The sequence below is a fragment of the Nanorana parkeri genome, unplaced genomic scaffold (genome assembly GCF_000935625.1).
Source record: "Nanorana parkeri isolate BGI_ZX_2015 unplaced genomic scaffold, ASM93562v1 scaffold279, whole genome shotgun sequence".
Lineage (NCBI taxonomy): Eukaryota > Metazoa > Chordata > Amphibia > Anura > Dicroglossidae > Nanorana > Nanorana parkeri.
This window is the reverse complement of record NW_017306547.1, coordinates 837,573-858,671: the sequence shown is the minus strand read 5'-3', so window position 1 is coordinate 858,671 and position 21,099 is coordinate 837,573. Positions and strand designations below refer to the sequence as shown.

General features: G+C 41.5%; 1 protein-coding gene across 1 annotated transcript in view; it reads left to right on the top strand.

Moving 5' to 3' along the window:
- The window catches only part of TNFAIP8 (TNF alpha induced protein 8), a 29,123-nt gene extending 9,831 nt beyond the window's left edge, over positions 1–19,292 (top strand). The window contains exon 2 of the mRNA XM_018557307.1: positions 18,280–19,292. Within this exon, the coding sequence (XP_018412809.1) occupies positions 18,280–18,848 (569 nt within the window). The 3' untranslated portion in view covers positions 18,849–19,292. The remainder of the gene's footprint in view (positions 1–18,279) is intronic.
- The last annotated feature ends 1,807 nt before the right edge of the window (positions 19,293–21,099 follow it).

Here is a 21,099-nt window from a genome sequence, read left to right as displayed (position 1 = left end):
CGTCTGTATTGTCACACCGTCTGTATTTTAAAATGTTTGCCTTTGTTCCTCTCCATTGCATGGTGGATTGATGGCATTGGGGGGTTGCACAATAAAGATAAAGTTTAGGACACATTTTAGGCTAAGCTAGAGTGAAACATTTTGAGGGGACAAAATCTGGTGCAGCTGTGCACGGCAACCAATCAGCCTCTCTCTTTCATTTTCAAATCTTAACTGAAGAGAGATGCTGTTTGGTTGCCATGCACAACTGCTCCAGATTTTGTCTGCTCCAGTATTAATAAATTTCCCTCTTTGTATTTTAACAGACTTTGTTCCCAGAGTCAAATGTACACTTTAACCCCTTCATGACAGGCCTTTTTTTCATTTTTTGTACTCATGTTATATTCCACATTTTAGGCCTGAAAATGACTTAAAACCCCCAAACATTATATATTTTCTGAATGCCAAGACCCTATAGAATAAAATGGTGGTAGTTGCAAATTTGTATGTTGCGCAATATTAGCGCAACTCCTTATTAAACCACAATATTTAGTGGAAAATGTAATTTAAATGCCCCAAAACACAACAAAATACCCATTTTTTAATGAATGGCGGGTTCTTCGGGACACAGAAGCGATCTGGCGACAGGTAAGTCGCCAGGATCGCTTCTGTTGTAAAGCCGACTGTCGCAAAAGTCGCCGGGAGTCTGTTTAAACAGCCCTGATGCTGGCGACGTATTCGGCAGCATACGTCAGTCACGAAGGGGTTAAGTCACGTTGTTAGCCTTCTAGCTATATCCTTGCAACTACCATGTTCTAATCTTCTGAGTGTCCCCAGATCTGTTTGGGCCAACAGCAGCATTGCCCACCTATTGAGGTGACTGCTGTTGTACCATAAAGCAATGAGAAAAGCCAGAAAAACTGGGCTACATTGGGTTTAGGAGTGGCCGTTCTGGCTTTTACCAGAGTTGCAGTGTTTCGTTTTAACATTAGCAGGTTACTAAATTACTTTTAGCCTGGAATTGCTCTCAAGGTGGCATAATACAATCTCAACACTTGACCAAGAGCTTGTGTATGCAGTGCCATTAAGATTTAATTGAACGGGCGTCTATTTACACCAGTTTATCCCCACCTCCGGCCAGGTCTGGAAAAACAAACTGATCATGTCCATTTACATCCGATTCCTCATAGACAGACATGGGTTCCGTTAATTGCAGTTTTTGTCTCTGTGTTATTTTACTCCAGTGACTTCAATGATGATTATTATTATTATTATTATTATTATTTTATCCCTCTGACCCCAACAAACCTTTTTTTTGTTTTCCCCGTTGACATCATTGATGGAGTTCATTTTATCCCACTGACACCACAATATAGTTTGTTATCCTACTAATGCACAACAATTGGACTAGTCTCGCTGACCTCAACAATGGGACTTATTAACTTCCACTGACATCAATGACGGGGCTTATTTTATTCCCATTGACACCAATGATGGGTCTTATTTTATTCCCATTGACACCAATGCTGGGGCTTACTTTATTCCCACTAACACCAAAGGCAGGACTTATTTTATTCCCACTTTCTGTCCAATTTACCCCCAGGCCCTTAAGGGCTGTATGTTTGTTGGCATACTCCAATTTATGAAACAAATTATAATGTGTAAAGAAATGACCATCAGCTGACACCTAATGTATACCTATACTGGCAATATTCTTCTATGCAAGTGCCTTGATAGTTATTGCCAGATATTTAATAACTAAAACATATTATACTATATTTAACCACTTGCTGTTAAACCCCCTTCCTGTCCAGGCCATTTTTCAGTATTCAGCGATTTGAGTGACATTTATTCCGTCATGCAATGCTGTACTGAAATTATTTTTTTGGGAACAGATAGAACTTTCTTTTGGTGGTATTTAATCACAACTGGGGTTTTTTTTTTTTTACTATAGTAAGAAAAAATTACCTATATTAAATTATAAAACATTTATTATTACCCAATTTTTTGGTAAAATATAAAAGATGGGATCACGTCGAGTGAATAAACACCAAACAATTCAAGCCTTAAAATTGTGCACGCCCACGAAACCTCAAAAAACTACAATACCCAAAATTGGCCATAGGCGACGCTTTACTAGCTTTTACCACTCATCAGTTTAGTGTTATCAGTGATTATTACTGGCACTCTGGCGTTTGTGGTGATATGTAAAGTGTAGCACAATTGTTGTCTTCGCGTGCTGGCGCAACTGATCTTCCTCCAGACACCCACCCGAGGGGGTCCTGGGCCGCAGAGGGGACAGCGGAGCCAGGGATTGAGGTGAGGGTGCAGGAAGGGGGGGAACGGTGGCACTTGAGGGGTCGGGGCTTGGGTGGCGCGTTGGGCAGCACATACAAGCGATCGCACGCCTATAGAGCCGCTGATCGATCATATGTGTAACAGCTGGTAATGGCTGTTTGCATTTAACAGTTTTTTATTTTTCCTGCCCGGGGGCACGCGTGAGCAGAAAAAAAAAGCTGTTTATTTACGCCAACCCACCAATGGGAGCCTGCCGTCCGACCTTTTATTTTTTATAACGGACGGATGGCAAGCAGTTAAATTATGACAATATGGACAGAAAATATTTTGCATCTAAATATCTCCTGCCAATATTGTGGTATTTAAATCATTTTAATACAGTGTTATCATTTTCAGGCCTAAAATGTGGAATATAACATGGGTGCAAAAAATGAAAAAAGGGCCTCAGTCATGAAGGGGTTAATTTAAATGTCTGGCAACAACCATCAAGGCACGTGTATAAAAGATACTTTCCGGTTTAATTACCAATAGAAGCCTGACATCCCCCCTCCAATGTATCCAATCCAAAACTAAAGTTCCACTTACATTCTGAAAAGTTTATCCATCAGTTTAATGCTGTTGACCATGAATGAAATGAGTTGATGCCAGCGTGTTTTTATTGGATTTTTTGCACAGCCCAGAGATTTAAACAATGCAGACGTCACTACTGCTAGCAGGGCTGGGTAGAGGATACAGTGCCAACACTGACATGAGTCACAGAAATCTTCTAGCAAACTGGGAATTCTCTGTGACTGTTTATACTATCATCCTATCTTTTTAGAGCGTAGGATACAATCCCTTCATTATGCAATCAATAGAGTGGCTGTATTAGGGGTCGGGGATAGAGTAGTGCGTGTGATCTGCTGACAATTTAAACAGTTGTACTGGTAAAGCAGGACTCCAGAAATGATCTTTTATAGATACTTACTGTATATTGGTCCTGCTTGGCTCAATGTGATCATCCATATCTGATCTCCAGAGGGCTGCTGAGGTTGATCAAAATCGCTGCAGTAGTCTGCTCTACAGACAGAGATAGCTGGGATCTTCAGACTGTGGCTCTATCCAGTGTTAATTTTGACAGCAAATTTAGTTTGTCAGTCTTTTGACTAAAATGCCATTTAGTTTTAGTCATGTTTTGGCCATTGAATTGCTTTAGCTTTAGTCCCGGTTTAGTCAACTAAATTGTAGTTTAGAGGATTTAGTTAAAGAATTTCACTAGCTTTTCCAATCTCATGATATACTCCTGGAGTAAACATCTGTTAACCTTTTATTACTTATGGTATTAAGGTTTGAACATGCAGTACAGACACAGATTTAACTGTTGTGATATATAACATGCCTTTATTTATCTTAAAATTGTATTTAAACTAAGTCTTATAAAGAGAAAATGATATTGAGTATTTTCAACAAAGGACCAATAATTAGATATGGATTGATTATAACAACTTGCATATGACATTCTTCGTTCTTTCAAGCAGAAGTGCAACTCTAAAATATTAAATGAAAAACTATATTGGCTCTAATGCCATTGCACATATTACCTATTAGCCGTCCATTCAGGATGGATCTGGAAGTCCAAAGAGTTCTGATTGCATCTCTTTCTAAATCGTCTCTCCCCCAACATTTTAGTCTAGTTTTAATTCGTCGACTAAAATGTCAATATATTTTTGTCATAGTTTTAGTCATAACTTGGATTTTATTTTCTGTGATGAAAATTATTCGTCGACGTAATTAACACTGGCACTATCATCTTTCCCTCTGCACACTGAGCACGGGGAGACACTTGCTCAGTACTGCCTCTATTCAGAGAATATCTTGTTTTTTTTTCTTCAATGAATACAATGCATTCTGTAATTGGAAGAGGTGGAGAGGAGGGGGTGGTGATGTCACAATCTCCACCTCATCCAATCAGTAAACACGATGGGGGAATTTATCAAAACTTGGGCAGACAGAATCTGGAGCAGTTGTCCACGGCAACCAATCAGCTTCTCTCTTCAGTTTGTTTGGTTTGGCAATTTGAGAGTTAGAAGCTGATTGGTTGTCATGGACCATCTGCTCCAGACTTTGATTAATTTCTCCCCCTTGTATTCTTTCTAAAAATACAGTGGCGGTGCTGAGCGAGCAACTCAGTGTTCAATGTGCAGAGGGGAAGCTGATGGAGCTGCAGCTGGAAGAGACCAGCTATCACTACAGTGGACCACTACAGTGATTTCCAGTATCCCCAGTGGAAATTGGATATGAAAGAGTTCCACTTTAAACTAGGGATGCACCAATACCATTTTTTGCAAGACCAAGTACCAGGACCGATATTTTTCCTCAGGTACTCGCTGATACCAATGTCACATGACGGTTTTTCTAAAACAATACAGACTAATGATTTTAGGACATTGGAGGAGCACCAGGATTCAGTCGTAGTTGCGAGTGCTGCGACCCTGGTAGTTCTGCCACTGACTCCAAGCTGTAGAGAGATTACAAACACCAGCAATACATTATACAGCAATGCAGAATACCACCAGCTATAGAGGACCACAAATCCCAGCAAAACATTATACAGCAATGCAGAATACTATTAGCTTTAGAGGACTACAAATCCCAGTAATACGTTATACAGCAATGCAGAATAATATGAAGCTACATACTCTGTGTTGCTCCCCAGGGCTGTTCGGCATCTCGGGAGGCTGTGCGAGGTCTGACCCAGGCCTGTTACGTGCTCTCAGGAGGCTGTGCGGGGCATGACCAGGGATGTGCGGATTTTTATCAGGGGTGTGCAGGGTCTCGGGAGCATGTTCAGGGTGTCCCCAGGGCTGCGTTCGAGTCTCACCATGGCTCTGCGGGCAGCAAAGAAGAAGGAAGTGGCGATGTGTGGCCGGGCCAACACTGTAAAAGACAGCCAGCAAGCGCGGGACCTTATGGCAGCCGCTCCTTGTTAAAAATGTAAAGAGCCAGTATCAGCCTTTAGTATCGGGACATTTTCACGAGTACTCGTGAAAATGCCCAGTATCGGCACAGATACCAATACTGGTATCAGTGCATCCCTTATTTAAACTATATGAAAACCCAAAATCTATTTTTCAGCATTTTTACATTATGGCTTAGTGTTTACAGTTTTCAGAAAGCTGAAGTTGGTTCTGGAGAAAAGGCTACCTTCACTTGCATTGTAAGGGTTAACTGCTCGTTTTGTCTGGGGGGATTGGAATAAGGTCAAATGTTTGCCTTATCCCTTGCCTCTTCAGGTTTCCCTGTTTTTGACCTATTCTTAGACGATGGAGAAAAACACTTTTACATTTTCACCCTGTGCTATCTGTGGAAGGGATCACTAGGGAATAGTTGGCATATTTTTCATCAGAAATCTGTATCTGGCATCACTTCCTGATGACAGACATGTGACAATGCTGGTGGAATCTCTGACCCTCTACTTCAAAAACGGCAAACATTATACGGGCATAGCTAGCATATTTTCCGTAGTGCTGTTTTCTCACGATAACCTGAACCGTGTGAGGGCAGGAACGCAATGACTTGAATTAATGTAAACCCTACATGTTCAGACTGATACTATCAGAAATAATATAAGTGGCATAATATGGGTGGAGGTAATAGCTGAATTAGTGCTTTTGTTTACAGATCTAGAGAAAGAAAAGATTGTTATCATTGAGGTGGTAATTAATAAAGCAGCTCATTAACCATCTGGAACTCTATCCGCTGTTCTTGATAACATCATTTGAATCCTTAACAATCGTCACATTGCACATACATGGAGCCGAGCTGTTTTGCATAGTTTCATTATGTATCTATTTAAACTGTATACATTTAAATATATAGCAGTGCGCAGCCCAGGTGTGAATACATTTTTATTGTACATGAGAACTAAGAAGAATAATATACAATGAACAATAAACAAACTTTTACAGTCCCTAGAAGGTCAACAAAGTTAAAGGAGAACTATGAGGTGAGTGCTTTTCACTCACCTCATAGTTCTAGCCGACCTGTGACAATGAGACTGTCACAGGTCGGCTCAGTAGATCGGGAGGTGAGCGAACACATAACGGCGTTCGCTCACCTCTCGATCCTGTCACAGCTCTCTGCCGTGACAGGGGAGGGGTGGATTCCCCCCTCCCCGCTCCGATCCGCCAGGGCTGACTGGCGGATCGGAGGGGGTGGGTACAGCTGGCTCTGCCTCTAGATAGGCAAAGCCAGCTGTCACTCACGCAGCTGGGCGGATCCCGGCATAATTGTCGGGATCCGCTTCAGCTGCGGCGTCTCATTATACCGCGAGCAGTAGCTTGCGGTATACTGAGCTTAGGGTGACGGGAGGACGCTAGTTTGTGTCCTCCCGTTACCCTAAGGAGAACTATGGGGAAAAGCCTAAACCCCATAGTTCTCCTTTTTAAAGAGCTCCAGTTAAATATTGTTTTAACCCTTGCAGTGGGGTTACCCCTGCATTGCAAGGGTTAAGTACTCTGTTTTGTCTAGGTGCTAAAAAAAAAGTTATACTCAGCAGACCATCAGAGCCGGCTCCCTGTATCTGTGATCACTGAAGTGTCTCAGAGAGGGAGAGACATCGGTGTGAAAACAAGCCATTTAGGGAGGTCATACATACATACACAACCACAGACACAATCTCACACACCAAAAATGTTTACATTTTATTTTTTTTAAGGTCCACCCAGTCTCCCTACCTTAAGAGAACTGGAATGGATCATCAGCCTGGGGGCCAGTGTGGGCTGATGTGCTGTGATGGCGCTACATCCATATGTACATTGCTTGTACAGCCCCCTTGTGTGCCCTATAGAGGTGCCGGGAGGAAGAATGTGATTCAACTCCGGTCCAGGCACCTCTACAGGACATTTGAGGGAGCTGTAAGCAATGCACTTATGGATGGAGCTCCCTCAAGACCATAACCCATCCCATCCCACCTCAAGCTGAAACTCGGCGACAGGCAGCATAATTTGAATGACTGCTTGGCGCGAGAGCTGCACGACAGCGGGAGGCTGAGAAGGCATGCGGCGACCCACTGAACACTGGGTCGCGACCCACCAGTTGAGAACCAAGGGTCTAGATCATATATGTTTGTCCACAAATGCCCCCTCTATATCCCAGCTCTCTGGCTGGTCCTGTAGAGCTGAGAAACAGAATAAAAGTTGAAATATTGCCATGGATATTGAAAATATTTTGTTTATTTATGTCTCAGATTAAAAGCAGTTGCTGTTGTTTTATCCCTGGAAAGCTTATTTGGTTCTTGGCTAGTCTTCAAAGCATTGGTGCTAGCAAAAGAAATAACCACATAAATATGTAAAACAATTCATACTTCCAAAAAATTGTGTGTTATTAGAAAGTGAGTGTGCTCTCATGAGATAAAATTATAAAATTGAATATAGCATTACATCCTATAGTGATGAATTGATTGGTCTCTATTCACACTATTCCAATGTGATAATTTTTGGTTATTTTATACCTTCTTTGTAAAACCATAAAACATTATGACTTTGCTTTTTGCGCATACATGTGTTTTTCTATGACCATTTGATCCTAGAACAATTTTTGTTTTCATGGCAGCCAAAACAAAATCCAGCTGCTCAGAATGTCTTGATTTGACTGCATAGATATGGGATGTGCATTGCTGGTATGTTGGTAGCAGTGCACTGCCCTGGCCTATTGTTTTTGGGGAATAGTCTGCATTTAGCTATCAGTATTGTCGCTGACCAAGATTAAGAACATTGCAAGGTGCATCTAGCTCTGCTGCTGGTGCTCTCCTTTATTACATTAAAATGTACACTGCTTTAGGAACATTAAAGCTGAACTCCCAAGAAGATTGTTTCAGTGGTGTTCACCCTACACTGCAAGGGTTAAATGCTTGTTTTTGTCTAGGGTACCATTAAAAAGCACTTTTTCTTATCTTATCCCCTCATTCCGCTGGCTGCCAGCGATGTACTCTCCAACACTCTGGTATGTGGGGGGGCCCTTAGTGTCTGCTTAACTGGCACATGATAACTACAGGGCCAATAAGATGCTGCTTGATGGGGCAGGTCGCTCAGAGAGGAGGAAGCATGTGAGACTGAGGGACAAAGTAAATCTGCTTTTTAATGGTACCCTAACCTGTGCACGCTGCTGTGATGCTAGGGGCAAGCGTCCAATGACTGGAGTGTTTCAGATCTTAGCAAGGAGGCACCTGATCCCTACAATAGGAGTGTTTCAGGTAGGCCTTGGGGGTGCCGCTCATGGCCAGGTATACCTTTTTTAAACCAAGCAAAATATGTCAAAGTTGCACAGTATTTGTGAACACACTGGGACCCATTAACTGCATAGTGTGTCTTATTGAAAAGGTGAACTTGGCTGTAAAATATTTGTGTGGCCCACTTTAGAATGAAATGCTACCCTATACAAGTACACCCTGCTTCTCAGCATGATAAACAAATGAAAGATTGCTTTATATGATAGGTTAGCACTGTAAAATGGATGGGCATTTAATGGGCACTTGTATCTTTGAAGCAGACCTTGCACTCCATACTAAGTTTGCCTTTAAAATGTGCCCCTACCTTCTGCTTAGACTCTGACTAAACTGTCATAAAAGATGCTGTAGGAGGAAACGTGCATTATAATCCCCTTTTCCAAGGCTTCCCTGGTGCAGGGGGTGATGCCACCAACCTGCTGACAATGTCTTGGAGAATGGTGAATAGACTCTAAAGAACAGTGCTAGATTTAGCATACTCTATATTCCCAAGATCTGTCCGGAAGGAGAATGATGTCACCCTCGCCTAGTTGCCACAGAGGGAAGCTGCAGACAAGTTTAGCATATTATGTAATATTTTCTCCCCTACGGATGTTTGTTTTACACTTTTAATCAGTGGTTCAGCAAGGAGGAGGAAGGCACATGGTACAAGGTGTGCTTCAGGGACTGTGTATTGTTTTTTTTAACATTTTTTTGCTTTGATTTTCTTCACAAACATATACAGTCAGATAAATGCTTTGGTAGGTCACCACTAGTGATGAGCAAGGGGCTATATGGAAACTGGGTTTGCCTAAGCCTGTGCAAAACTGTGGCTGACACAGCCAATCCTGACACCATTCATTTGTGGCAAGTTCATTCTCCGCCCTGCAGCTACACGTCACAAGGGGGCTAACCGGTTAACTGGGTTTGCAGCAAGCCCCCTGCGTATCATTAGTCACAGCCTCATAAAAGACCGTTCATTCAACTTTTTAGGGCCAATCTTCATTCACTAATATTGATATACTGGTAAATAAGTATAGGGGTTCCTTCAAAATCATGACCTGCAGAGGAAGATTCTGATTACACTGTAGCTGTACTTTTTGGAAACTGCAATGCTGGAGTCCACCATGTTTCAACACAGGAAGTGTACAGGCCCGAAATAAGCTGCTTATTTTACACTGAAGACCTTGAGTTTACAGGAAACATGGTTTACTCTAACATTCTATCTCCGTGTCTTTTAAATAAATAACTTTTTTTTAAAAAAGTAATCCTATAGCTAAGCATCATACAGCATCCCACTTAGGGATAGGCAAGGATGCAGGAATGTATAGCATCCTTTATACTCTTGTTCTTGTCATGAATAGTGCTGGCATGCAAACAATGAACATTTCATGAAGTCTCTGGTTACATCAACCAATGTGAGCGTGCACATACATGTAGTTATTTCTAGGCTTCAGTGTAAGCACAGAATAGGCAGCCTTTGTTTGCTGTTGAAATTCTGGTCATGAGACCACTAGCAAAAGTGTTGTACGATTTGTATTTTGGGACAAATGGAAGGTTGAAGCGGCCAGGGAACAGCTGCTGATGGCAAGTGGTTACAAGTGAGTTTCCTTTGAGCTGCAATTGTATTCTTAGCACACAGTGGTACATTGGGCTCTCTGTCATGGATGCAGGCCGATGATGGTTGTATGTGACAGTTGTTCAATTACTTGGCAGATCATTACACACACTGACATAACTCATTGGATACAATACATGTTCATGTTTCCTAGCTGATTTCCTCCTTTCTGGCTGGAATACAAGAACAATCTAACCTCATGATTATTTTGTCAGAAATATCATTTTTACTCAGCAGTGTATCTGGAAATATTTTAGTGGCATGATGTAAAAGGGGTTTAAAGTCACAGAGCTTCTTTTGTGTTTCTGCTTCAGTCTTGGACATTTAAGCCCAGCTCCAGTCAGGTTAGGCTTGGTCTGGATTAGGTGGAGGATTATGACCTCAGTCAGGTCTGTATTGTTGTCTGTGACTCCAGCATGTCACATACTGTCACTCCATGGTTGGGACCGGCAGGGGAAATCTTACCAACAAAGATGAGGACATGCAGCCATTTAAACCCAAGAACCCATTTAAACACACTGCAAGAGTAGTTATTTTTCTTGTGCCTGGAGTTGGGCTTTGAAATAGAATATTTAAAATGGTGAACTGAGAGACTGCCAGTCTTCTCCAAGATGGAATGTTTCTGTGCATACACCACCCCTGTGACCCTCAAGCTGTCTAGAAATGAAACAATTGCAGGAATTTTCAATAAAATGCATTCTTGTGGCCGAGAGTAAACAGGTTGAACGGTTTTATTGTTCGTTGATGGTAGTGTGGGGAAGGTTCATGCTTTATTCACCATGTTTATTGCCATTGACTGTCACGCATGTTTATAAAGCCTGGGAAATTCAAGAACAGGAGTGTGTTCTCTTCTACACCCTGAATGCAGACAACTATGGCCCTCGCATGTGTCTTGTTGCATATGGTTGGGACTTTGCTTCATCGTCTTGTAATTTAGGTGTGATCAGGACCCACGGTATAGATTATAACCTCTGTACTTGTATATGTACATGGTGTAGATGTTGTATATGTATGTTGTGGCACTTTCGGCATTGTGACTTTCTGACTATTATGTCATTGGAATAGACTGGCAAACCAATTCAAGTTTGTATGTAATAAAGGGGGTAAGGCTTTTCATTTTATTAAAAATGTATGAACCCTTTCAGTGGGCCTACCCCAGCACTGCATAAGTTAACTGCTCGTTTTTTGTCTAGGGTAAGAAAAGAACAAAGTTATATTCACCCGATCCTCCAAGCTGGCCGGCTGTGACAGCACTCCGACCAGCCTGTCTCTTCCTCTTCTGAAGTGATTGGTATGTCCCTCGGCGTCCTCTTACTATACACAGGGGGGAATTTATCAAAACTGGAGCAGACAAAATCTGGAGCAGCTGTGCACTGCAACCAATCAGCTTCTGACTTCAGTTTGTTCAGTTAAGATTTGAAAATCGGAGAGAGGCGCCGATTGGTTGCCATGCACAGCTGCTCCAGTTTTGATAAATTCCCTTCACAGTGTATAGCAAGTGATGGCTGAGGGACTTTAGACTGCTGCAGCGGAGGGGAATGAGGCCCGAAAGACCAGTCTAAGAGCAGACCTGCTCAGAGTTTGGGTGAGTATAACTCTTTTATTTTACTCCTTAGATCAGAACATTGAAAGGGTTAATAAATCATTTTGGCCGGAGTTCTTGTTTAAAGTGTAAGAAAAGTGCAGTTGTATTATGAATTATATGTAAACCCCAACAATGAGCTTCTCTTATTTGCTTCTATTAAACATTGCCATGTTATCTCAAGCAGTGTTATCAGTCTTGCCCAATTCACCTCAGAACAACTTCCACTCCCCATATTATTGAGGGCAGGGGGGGTGTTCTGTAGTCCTAACACTTCTTGTCCTAGGGTGATAACACTGCTTCTCCATAGACGCATTAAAGACAGTGGGTGGGAATTTATCAAAATCTGGAGCAGATTTGCACTGCAACCAATCAGCTTCTGTCTCATTTTCTAATCTTACCTGAGCACACTGAAGAGAGAAGCTGATTGGTTGCCATGGGCAAATGCTCTAGGTTTTGTCTGCTCCAGTTTTTATAAATTCCCCCCAGTGAGTGTTGTCATCCTACACCTGGAAGTGTGTTACTGGCAGGATTACTCTGAGAAAATAAAGGAAACAAAGCCTGTGCATTGGACACGCCATGGCTGCAATGACATATGTACGGAATCGGGTATATGGATTTATGTGCGTTTACAGGACATTTATAAACACATCAATGCATATAATGATGTTAAATGGTATAATGCACACAGAGAAGGGAATGTATTAAAATCTGGAGCAGTTGGCCATAGTAACCAATCAGCTTCTCAGTGAAGATTTGAAAATAAGAGCGAAGCTGATTGGTTGCCATGCGCTGTTGCTCCAAATATTGTCTGCTCCAGTTTTGATGAATTCCCTCCTGAGTGTTTGTTGACGTTCAGGTGCATTGAAGTGTGTTCAGAAATAATAGAAATCTGTGTGTCCAGGGGCAGATTGGATACGCTGAACACGTCTGAACGCATGAGGAACATGTGTACCTTTGCATGTTACCCCAATACAAGCACTATACTTCACAGATCAATTTCTCCTGTGTCTGAATGAAACAAGTGCAGGAGGCCGGTGTGAACCTGTCAGATTTATGTGTCTAGGGTACCATTTGGTGCACCTGCCCTCCCGCTCTGTCTCTGGAGTCTCTCATTATTCCAACATATAAAGGCTTCTGATGGATGGCTGTGGTGCAGCTGGTATATAGCTTATTCAGCACTGCAATTTCCTGTGCAACTCCGTTCTGAAGAAGTGAAACCGTAGCAGGCCTTTCTGTTACCGCTGTGCTTGCACAAAAACATTCACAGAGGGAGGGGGTCACTGTTCAAATTAGTCACTAAGAGTCCAAGTGCGCTCTGATTCCGTATTCTGCACGCAGCGTAGATACAATAGAGCCAGAGTGATATCATCAGATGTGCAGGGTGAATGACTGACCGCTTTAGTGTCCATGAAGACAAATGATTTGACTAAGGACTGCTTGTGTCTGTGATGGCCCCATGACATAAACCTCATGTAGGGAACAGTGGGTCTCTTTCCCCCTTCTATGTTCCTGACCCCCTTCTATGACCTGCTACCCTCAGCTTTTGGTAGCCACAACCTGACCTGCAGTGTATGTACCTGCTAGCCACTCTAAAACCTGCTTTTTCTGTGTCATGTTGCAAAGTAGACCTGCGATGTTGAACAGTAGACAAGTCTGCCAATTTATGTGGCTACCCAGTGTTTTCAGAAAGAAGCAGGCTAAAATTACAGAGAGTGACTGCCAAGGGTCACCAAGTTGTAGAGATACTTTATAGCAGGTCTGGACTAATCCCAGGAGCCAGGTAGTCAATGCTCCTTATATATTACAGCTGTTGTCTAACTTTTCAGGTTTTCTCTAGTTGTTGTCAATAAAGCTGGCTCCGAAATAATCCCGGAGGCTCCTGAACACTGTATCCATCTGTCCACCTCTTTACAGTTACACAGTGATAGACCAGCACTAGTGTACCCTTACATGACGACTGAATTGAGTATGGTCAGACACGGCAAGCTTGCTGCTCTAAGGGGACCCTGGCAGCACCTCTTTCTCTGCCTTCTTCTCTCCAGGGACTCAAGTCAGATTATATTTCCATTATACAGCAGTAGTTTTCTAGTTGTGCATCTGAACGTTGGGTTGTAAAGCTACGATTTGCATGGCTCCGCCCACTTTCCTGAAATTAGATCTAATCTGACTATTGTTTTGGATATATGATAGAACAGAATAGAACACGTGTCTCATTCTAAGAAGACTTCACCGTCACTTTTTTAAAATTAAAATACCTATTCTTATGCGCTTGCTTTGTTCATTCATAATCTGTAATTTGTGTGATTTGCGTCTACTGAACAGTTTAAGACTCTCACCTTTATCTGCTTTTTTTTTTAGTAAAAAAAAAAAAAAAAAAAAAAAATGTACAATCTATACTGTCATTAATGGTACTGCAGTATCCTGTATTGTAATTAGACTTTTTCTTCAATTTAGGTTTTTCCTGAATCAATCCCTCTCTCGTTCGCTCTCTCTCTCTGCTTTCTCTCTTCCCTTTCTCTCTTCCCTTTCTCTCTTCCCTTTCTCTCTTCCCTTTCTCTCTTCCCTCTCTCTCTTCCCTCTCTCTCTTCCCTCTCTCTCTTCCCTCTCTCTCTTCCCTCTCTCTCTCTGCTCTCTCTCTGCTCTCTCTCTGCTCTCTCTCTGCTCTCTCTCTGCTCTCTCTCTGCTCTCTCTCTGCTCTCTCTCTCTCTCTCTGCTATCTGCTTTATCTCTTCCCTCTCTCTCTTCTCCCTCTCTCTCTTCTCCCTCTCTATGCTCTCCTTCTCTCTGCTCTTCTCTCTCTCTTCTCTCTCTCGTTCTCTCTCTGCTCTCTCTCGGCTTTCTCTCTGCTCTCTCTCTTCTCTCTTCTCTCTCCTCTCTCTCGTTCTCTCTCTGCTCTCTCTGCCCTCTGCTCTCTCTCTTCTCTCTCTCGTTCTCTCTCTGCTCTCTCTGCTCTCTCTCGGCTCTCTCTCGGCTCTCTCTCTTCTCTCTCTCTTCTCTCTCTTCTCTCTCTCGTTCTCTCTCTGCTCTCTCTCGGCTCTCTCTCTCTCTCTCTCTCTCTCTCTCTCTCTCTCTCTCTCTCTCTGCTCTCTCTCTCGTTCTCTCCTTCCCTCATATTTTACCATTAGCAGGTTTTGTAATGGTGTTTTTCTGAGAAGTTATCAGGAAGTAAGTATCATGCTAGTGGAAATAAGGGGAAGTTTGTTGGTGAGAACTTGTGAAACTGTAGATTGCATTTACTACTCGTTTCACCGATGTCTTTTTTTTAACATAAGAGGACTTTGCTTTTTCATTTGCAAAGAATTTTATTAACTTTCAACTAATCAAGAGAAACAGTAAAAAAATGGACAAGTTGTAGCCAACATAACACAAAGGTCAGGATAGAGAACACGAAGACCAGAATTGGGCTTTGCTTTTCCAAAGTATGTTTGTATGTTTTTGAGTACAATAAAAAATGGAGTCTGTATATTGTGGTGATCAGTGCACAGTGAAGTTTGTCCGGCAGCAAGTACTATTTACCTGTATTGGCCTCCTACTGAAAAATGGCTCCTGGCTGTGTTTGGCTTTGGTAGTTTCTGACAAATAATGTCAGAGTGATGTCAGGCCTGCTGATTGTGCTACTTGCTCAGTGACTTTGAAGGTGCAGAAACAAAAAGTCATTAAGTCTCCATTCACATACAGCGTTTGCCATTCCTGCGCGGTTTTCCATGCGGAAGACCGCATGGGACGCAAACGCTATATGTCAAACAACTGCACAGATTCTGCTCGTTTGCGGCCATTATATAGCTGCCGGATTATTGTGCTTGCACTATTTTGGGTACCGCACAGTCTCCGCAATAGTCTGAACAGTGCACTTTGATGTGCATTGTGTTTTCTGCATGGAGCGGCTCTGCGCATATTTGTGCAGCCAAATAGACGCGGACAGCCGCCCCATTGTGAATGGAGCCTAAAGTTTCTCCTAGCATAGTTTCCCTGCCGGGTATGTCTGCTGAAATTTATACCTAATGTAGTTTCTGTATGTCTGCTTTCCATTTTGGAATTCCATGCAGATATGAGAGGCAGTGTGAGTCAATAATGGACTCATGTTGTACTTTTTGGTTGCAAAATAACTGTATATGTAGATGTATATAGGCAGCAAGGATCACATATTCCCAGTATACACAGAAAGCTTCAATGGGAATGGCAGGATACAGAACGCTTGCACCATTTTCCTGCTCAGCCTCCGCTGGTGCCTCTCTTTGTGTACAGGAGGGATTCCCCCCTTCTCCTCATTACATGTATATTGCATGCAACAGTGCTACATGTGCAATGTAACATTGTTAATCTGTGGAGCAAAATCGGTGTCCTCAGATTATGTATGAGCTAGTACTTGCACAGACCAAAACTTGCCCTAAACAAACAAAAAAAAAACAACAGAAGTGAGAAAATGTTATGTAAGTGTATATTGTACTTCCTGTGCACTCTTAGGTCTCATTTACAGTCTTTGGCAAAATAACTGAATACAAACCCTACTCACAGAAGTTCCTCTGCATGCATGCAGGCTGTTGTGATATAAAACCCATATAGACATACTTGAAATCACCATTTGATTTGTATCCAAGGGTATCGGCTACGCAAAAAATCTACTGGCCCCTTCCAACGCTTTAAAACTTCAGCCTGAGTGAGGCTGCCATATATGAATTCCCAAGGCTGCCCGCCCGCCCGCTGCGCCCTTTAAGAGGAAGGAGTCTCACATGGCCAACTGTTTTTTCTTTTGTTTTCTTTCATTTATTTTGTGCCTACGAATTTATTTTATTTTACTAGTAAAATAAATATTTTAATTTAATATTTTGCTTTCTGTCAATGAGTCTGCATCCAAAGAAATGAGATTCTGTAGTGGTTGAGCAAAGAAAGGGAAAGCAAACATGGGATGTCTTGATGCTGGAGTTACTGAGATACAAAAGGAACCAAGTGAGTTAACCCATCAACATCCACCCATCAGTATCCACTCAAAAGGCCCTGTTCACACCTCAGCGTTTTTTGAGCAGTAGAAAAAAAAAAGCTTCAAAATGCCCCACACAAGAAATCCCATGATCTGCAATGGCCCCTGTTCATACCTGGGCAGCAAAACACCAAACTGATAAAAAAAAAAAGTACATAAGCTTCTTTTGGCAGGTTGCAGCTCATTTTGCCCCCATAGACTTCAATGGAAATGCCAGGAAAACGCACGACAGAAGCATTTTGCACATTTTCGCACACATTTTTGTGTATTTCTTTCTGTAAGTTGCGATGTGTCCACAGCCAACACTGACATGCATCAATGCACGGTTTATATTCCAATTTGGGGGCATTTTGCTAAGGAGAAAACTTTCCACCATGTGACAGAAGCACATAAAAACACATGAACCTTTTCTGATATGTGAAGAGGATGGAGATATTGCATAATTGCCTGGGTTATGTTGACCCGATTGCTGTATGTATGAAGGTTGTTTGTTATTTTATTGTGTCTCTGACACTTGGAAAACTCAATAAAAAGCATCTTTTAAAAAAACAAAAACACACATCAACCTTTTGAATCATAAGCACTGATATAATGTTTCCTATTGCAGTGCAGGTGCCTACACATGCGTGAGTAAAACAATGTTTTTAGCCCTGCAGCACACTCCTTTGTACTTTTTACTTTTGCTCTATCATATATGTGAACAGGGCTTGGACTTATTATTTTATCCACCTCCTCAGATTCTTCTTATCCATCATTATTATTTCATTTTTGACCTACAATACATTTACAAAACAGCGCTTTGCATCTGTGAATCTTTAAAATGTAAGTGTTGCAAACTACTGCCCGGGAACAAGCAAACTGCAAATGAAGTTAGTCAGTCCATTATCTGCATACTTGTTCTGGGTTAGTGACTCAAGGTAATACAGCAAATGGGTCAGCATGACAACCAGGCACTTAGCATTTGCAGAATGAGAAGTCCGCAATGGCCCCTTTTCTGTAAAGGAAACCTTTCCTTTAATACCAATCATATTCTCTCTTTTTTTTAGTGCAGGTTGCCAAAACAATAAATACAAAAAATAGAGGAAAAGGAAGGGTTTTTGGAGGGGTGTAAATGACCGTCCAAGAGAGATATGTTAAAATAAAGGTTCTCTCCAGAGAAGCGGAGGGAGGAGAGGACATGGCGATCTACCAGTGATCGCTACGCGATCGACTGGTAGATCGCGATCGACCTTGTGGGCACCCCTGCCATAGGGAGACAACCCAGGATTTAGTATTTGCCAAAACAATAAAGCAAATGAATCTGGTTGTGGTGGCCACAAGGGTATCCACAGTTTTTAGGCTCGGGTTAGTCTAAAGGAAAAGGTTTCAGCCAAGTTCTATAAGTTAACAAGCATTGTGTAAGTGATGTTCTTAATATTATTTTTAGTCAATTACAGCTTTTGTACATATTGTTGGCTGGATTTATTATTAATCAGTAGCACGGGTGTTTGCCTTTAGTAAGACAGTAAAAAAAAATATTCATTTTGGTTTTCTTTTTCTTGGTATTCATTATATATATTTTTTTCATTTCATTTCAGTGGCGACAGATGTTTTCAGCTCCAAATATCTGGCTGTCCAAGCCCAAAAGAAGATCCTTGGCAAGATGGCATCATCGAAATACATAGCAACATCTTTGATTGATGACACCAGTGGGGAAGTGTTAGATGAGCTCTATCAAGTCACTAAAGAGTTCACGCAAACCAAGAAAGATGCTGAGAAGATCATCAAGAACCTCATCAAGACCGTAATAAAGCTGGCTGTTCTTTACAGAAATAGCCAGTTTAACCAAGATGAAATTGCACTGATGGAGAAATTCAAGAGAAAGGTCCACCAGTTGGCCATGACTGTGGTCAGCTTTCACCAAGTTGATTATACATTTGACCGCAATGTGTTGTCAAAATTATTGAATGAATGTCGCGACCTTCTTCATCAGGTCATCCAACGTCATCTCACAGCAAAGTCCCACGGACGTATTAATAATGTGTTTGACCACTTCTCAAATTGTGAGTTTTTAGCTGCTCTATACAATCCATTTGGACCTTACAAACCCCATCTTCAGAGACTATGTGACGGTGTGAACAAAATGTTGGATGAGGACAATATTTAAGATTTGAGAAGGTGAAGTTCCTTAGAGTTACATGCTGGAAACTGAGTGTGGAAACAGATTGCCATGTAGGAGAAAGAGACCACTTGCGGAAGGATGTTTGATCTGCTAATGTTAACACTGGAAAATGATTATTTTGTTCTCTAGTGACAGTTTCTGGTTCTCCCTGGACCAATGTTACTGAGCAGTTATTACATACAGATACATTTCCTCATATATGCTGGACATACAGTAGCTTCGCACGTGGAAAGGAAACACCTTGAAGCAGAAATCTCCAGTGAAGATGGAATGTTACAACGGTCTGCTGTAAGGGTGAAGCCATTAATGGCCATTTTCAAGGTTACATAATGCAAAAGACAATTGCATGTATGTTTTCCTCTGTTGCTATGTAAAATATATTCTTTTTGCATTTATATGATCTTGATAAGTAAATGAATAAAAAAGGCAGCTTAATTTTGCTTATTTTTTTTTAAATCTTTATGTAATTATTATATTCATGAAGAACTTGAACATTGTGGTCATAAAAGTGCACTGCAATTTATATCATACACTGACCCAGTGCGATAATCATAAACAGTACACCAGTATTGTAATTTAAGGCTGTCCATTTCTTTATGCGGGAAGCAAAATTGCACTTTTCTTTTTGCCAGTTAAGCTGTCATCCAAGAAAATAAAAGTTTATCCTTTCAGAAGTTGTACACTTGTAGTGCCCTTTATTAATAAAGCATATATTGCATGCATGGAAAGATGCTCAATATAATAACTATGGTCCGGCTATAACTCAAATGTAATTTTTTTTTGTCTGTGTATTAAACTGAATCTGTTACAAAACTGGGCATTTCAAATTAGACATCTTATGAAAACTACAAAAACACATTACTTCAGTATTCACATGACAAATGATCAGTATCTCCAGACATACAGGCATGCAAATCTCAACTTTTCCTAGAGTTGAAGCTTGCTCCACCTTCTCCAATTTCCCGAGCTCATCTTTTAGCCCTTTGATGTGACCCATAATATGGGTCAGTAGCGGTAAAAGGGATTGAGGACAAGCTTGAAATGTATCATAAAACCTGGAATTTGCATATAATTTCATCTAACTGCATCTACTAATTTATGCTTTTCACCAAATGTAACTGCTGCCTCTTCATATTGTCATCATATATCCAGACACAACTACCCACATTTGTGACACGTTTACCTTAAATATTGAGACTTCATTGGCCATCTCCATGATGTGGAATATCAGTGTTGGGTGGACTGACCCTTTAGAGTGAAACTGATCTGCACCAAAATGTTTTTAAGATAGTAACCTATTTGAATTGCAGGTACATTGTGGTTCCTTCAATTACCTATGTTAGTCTTGTAAGAGATCATTGTGTCCTCAAGAAGCCCCTCGGATCCTAAGGTGAGGCTGTATATTCGGCCTGGTTTAGGCCCTACCCAATTCCCATCCTATACCACACCATCTGTAATTCAGCTGTCAAATGTCAGCAGTTCTACTACATATGGAAATTCCAAAGTTGCCAATACACTGTAATATTTTCTTTGTTCAACCTGTGGGCTGAATGAAGAAAATAAAACAGATTCCTCCAACACTTACAGGGGTTGTTCAAGGAATCTCCCGCTGTCTTTATTGTATGCTGCTGTCAGTATAAGATTTTACAGCCAGCGATTTGAGGAATGCCAGCCAAAAGGGTGCCAGCAGCGGCACCCACTGTGCACATTTTGTCCGGTTCTTTAAGACCCAGCCAAAGTTTGCATAGTGTATGGCCAGCTTTACATTCCACAGTTGAATGAGAGTGTGGGGCTTCATAATGGAGTTGGCCACAGCTTACTCTTCAGAAGTCAAGGCCCCATGTATAGACTTGACCCAGGAGCTCCATGGCACCCAGGGATTAATGTAAAGATTAGCAGTGGTACTTAGAGGCACCACAAGGATTTCTGCACTTCTGCATTGGGAATGTAATTGGTCAGGTACACCTTAGGACATAAAACGGAAACTGGTTTTCAGTCACAAAGCGTCTGTTTTTAGGATCCCACTGTTGTTTTTATATGGACTTATTCAATAAGACTGCAAAGATCATTTATGACATTATTTGTAAAATGGGGTTACCATTGCAACCAATAGGAATTCAGTTTCCTGACAATGGAGTGCTGAAAAATGAATACTGACCGATGATAATGAAGTGCCTGCGATCTGGATAAATGGTGGAACCCTTTCTGTAAAACACTGGTATACTATGTAATTAAA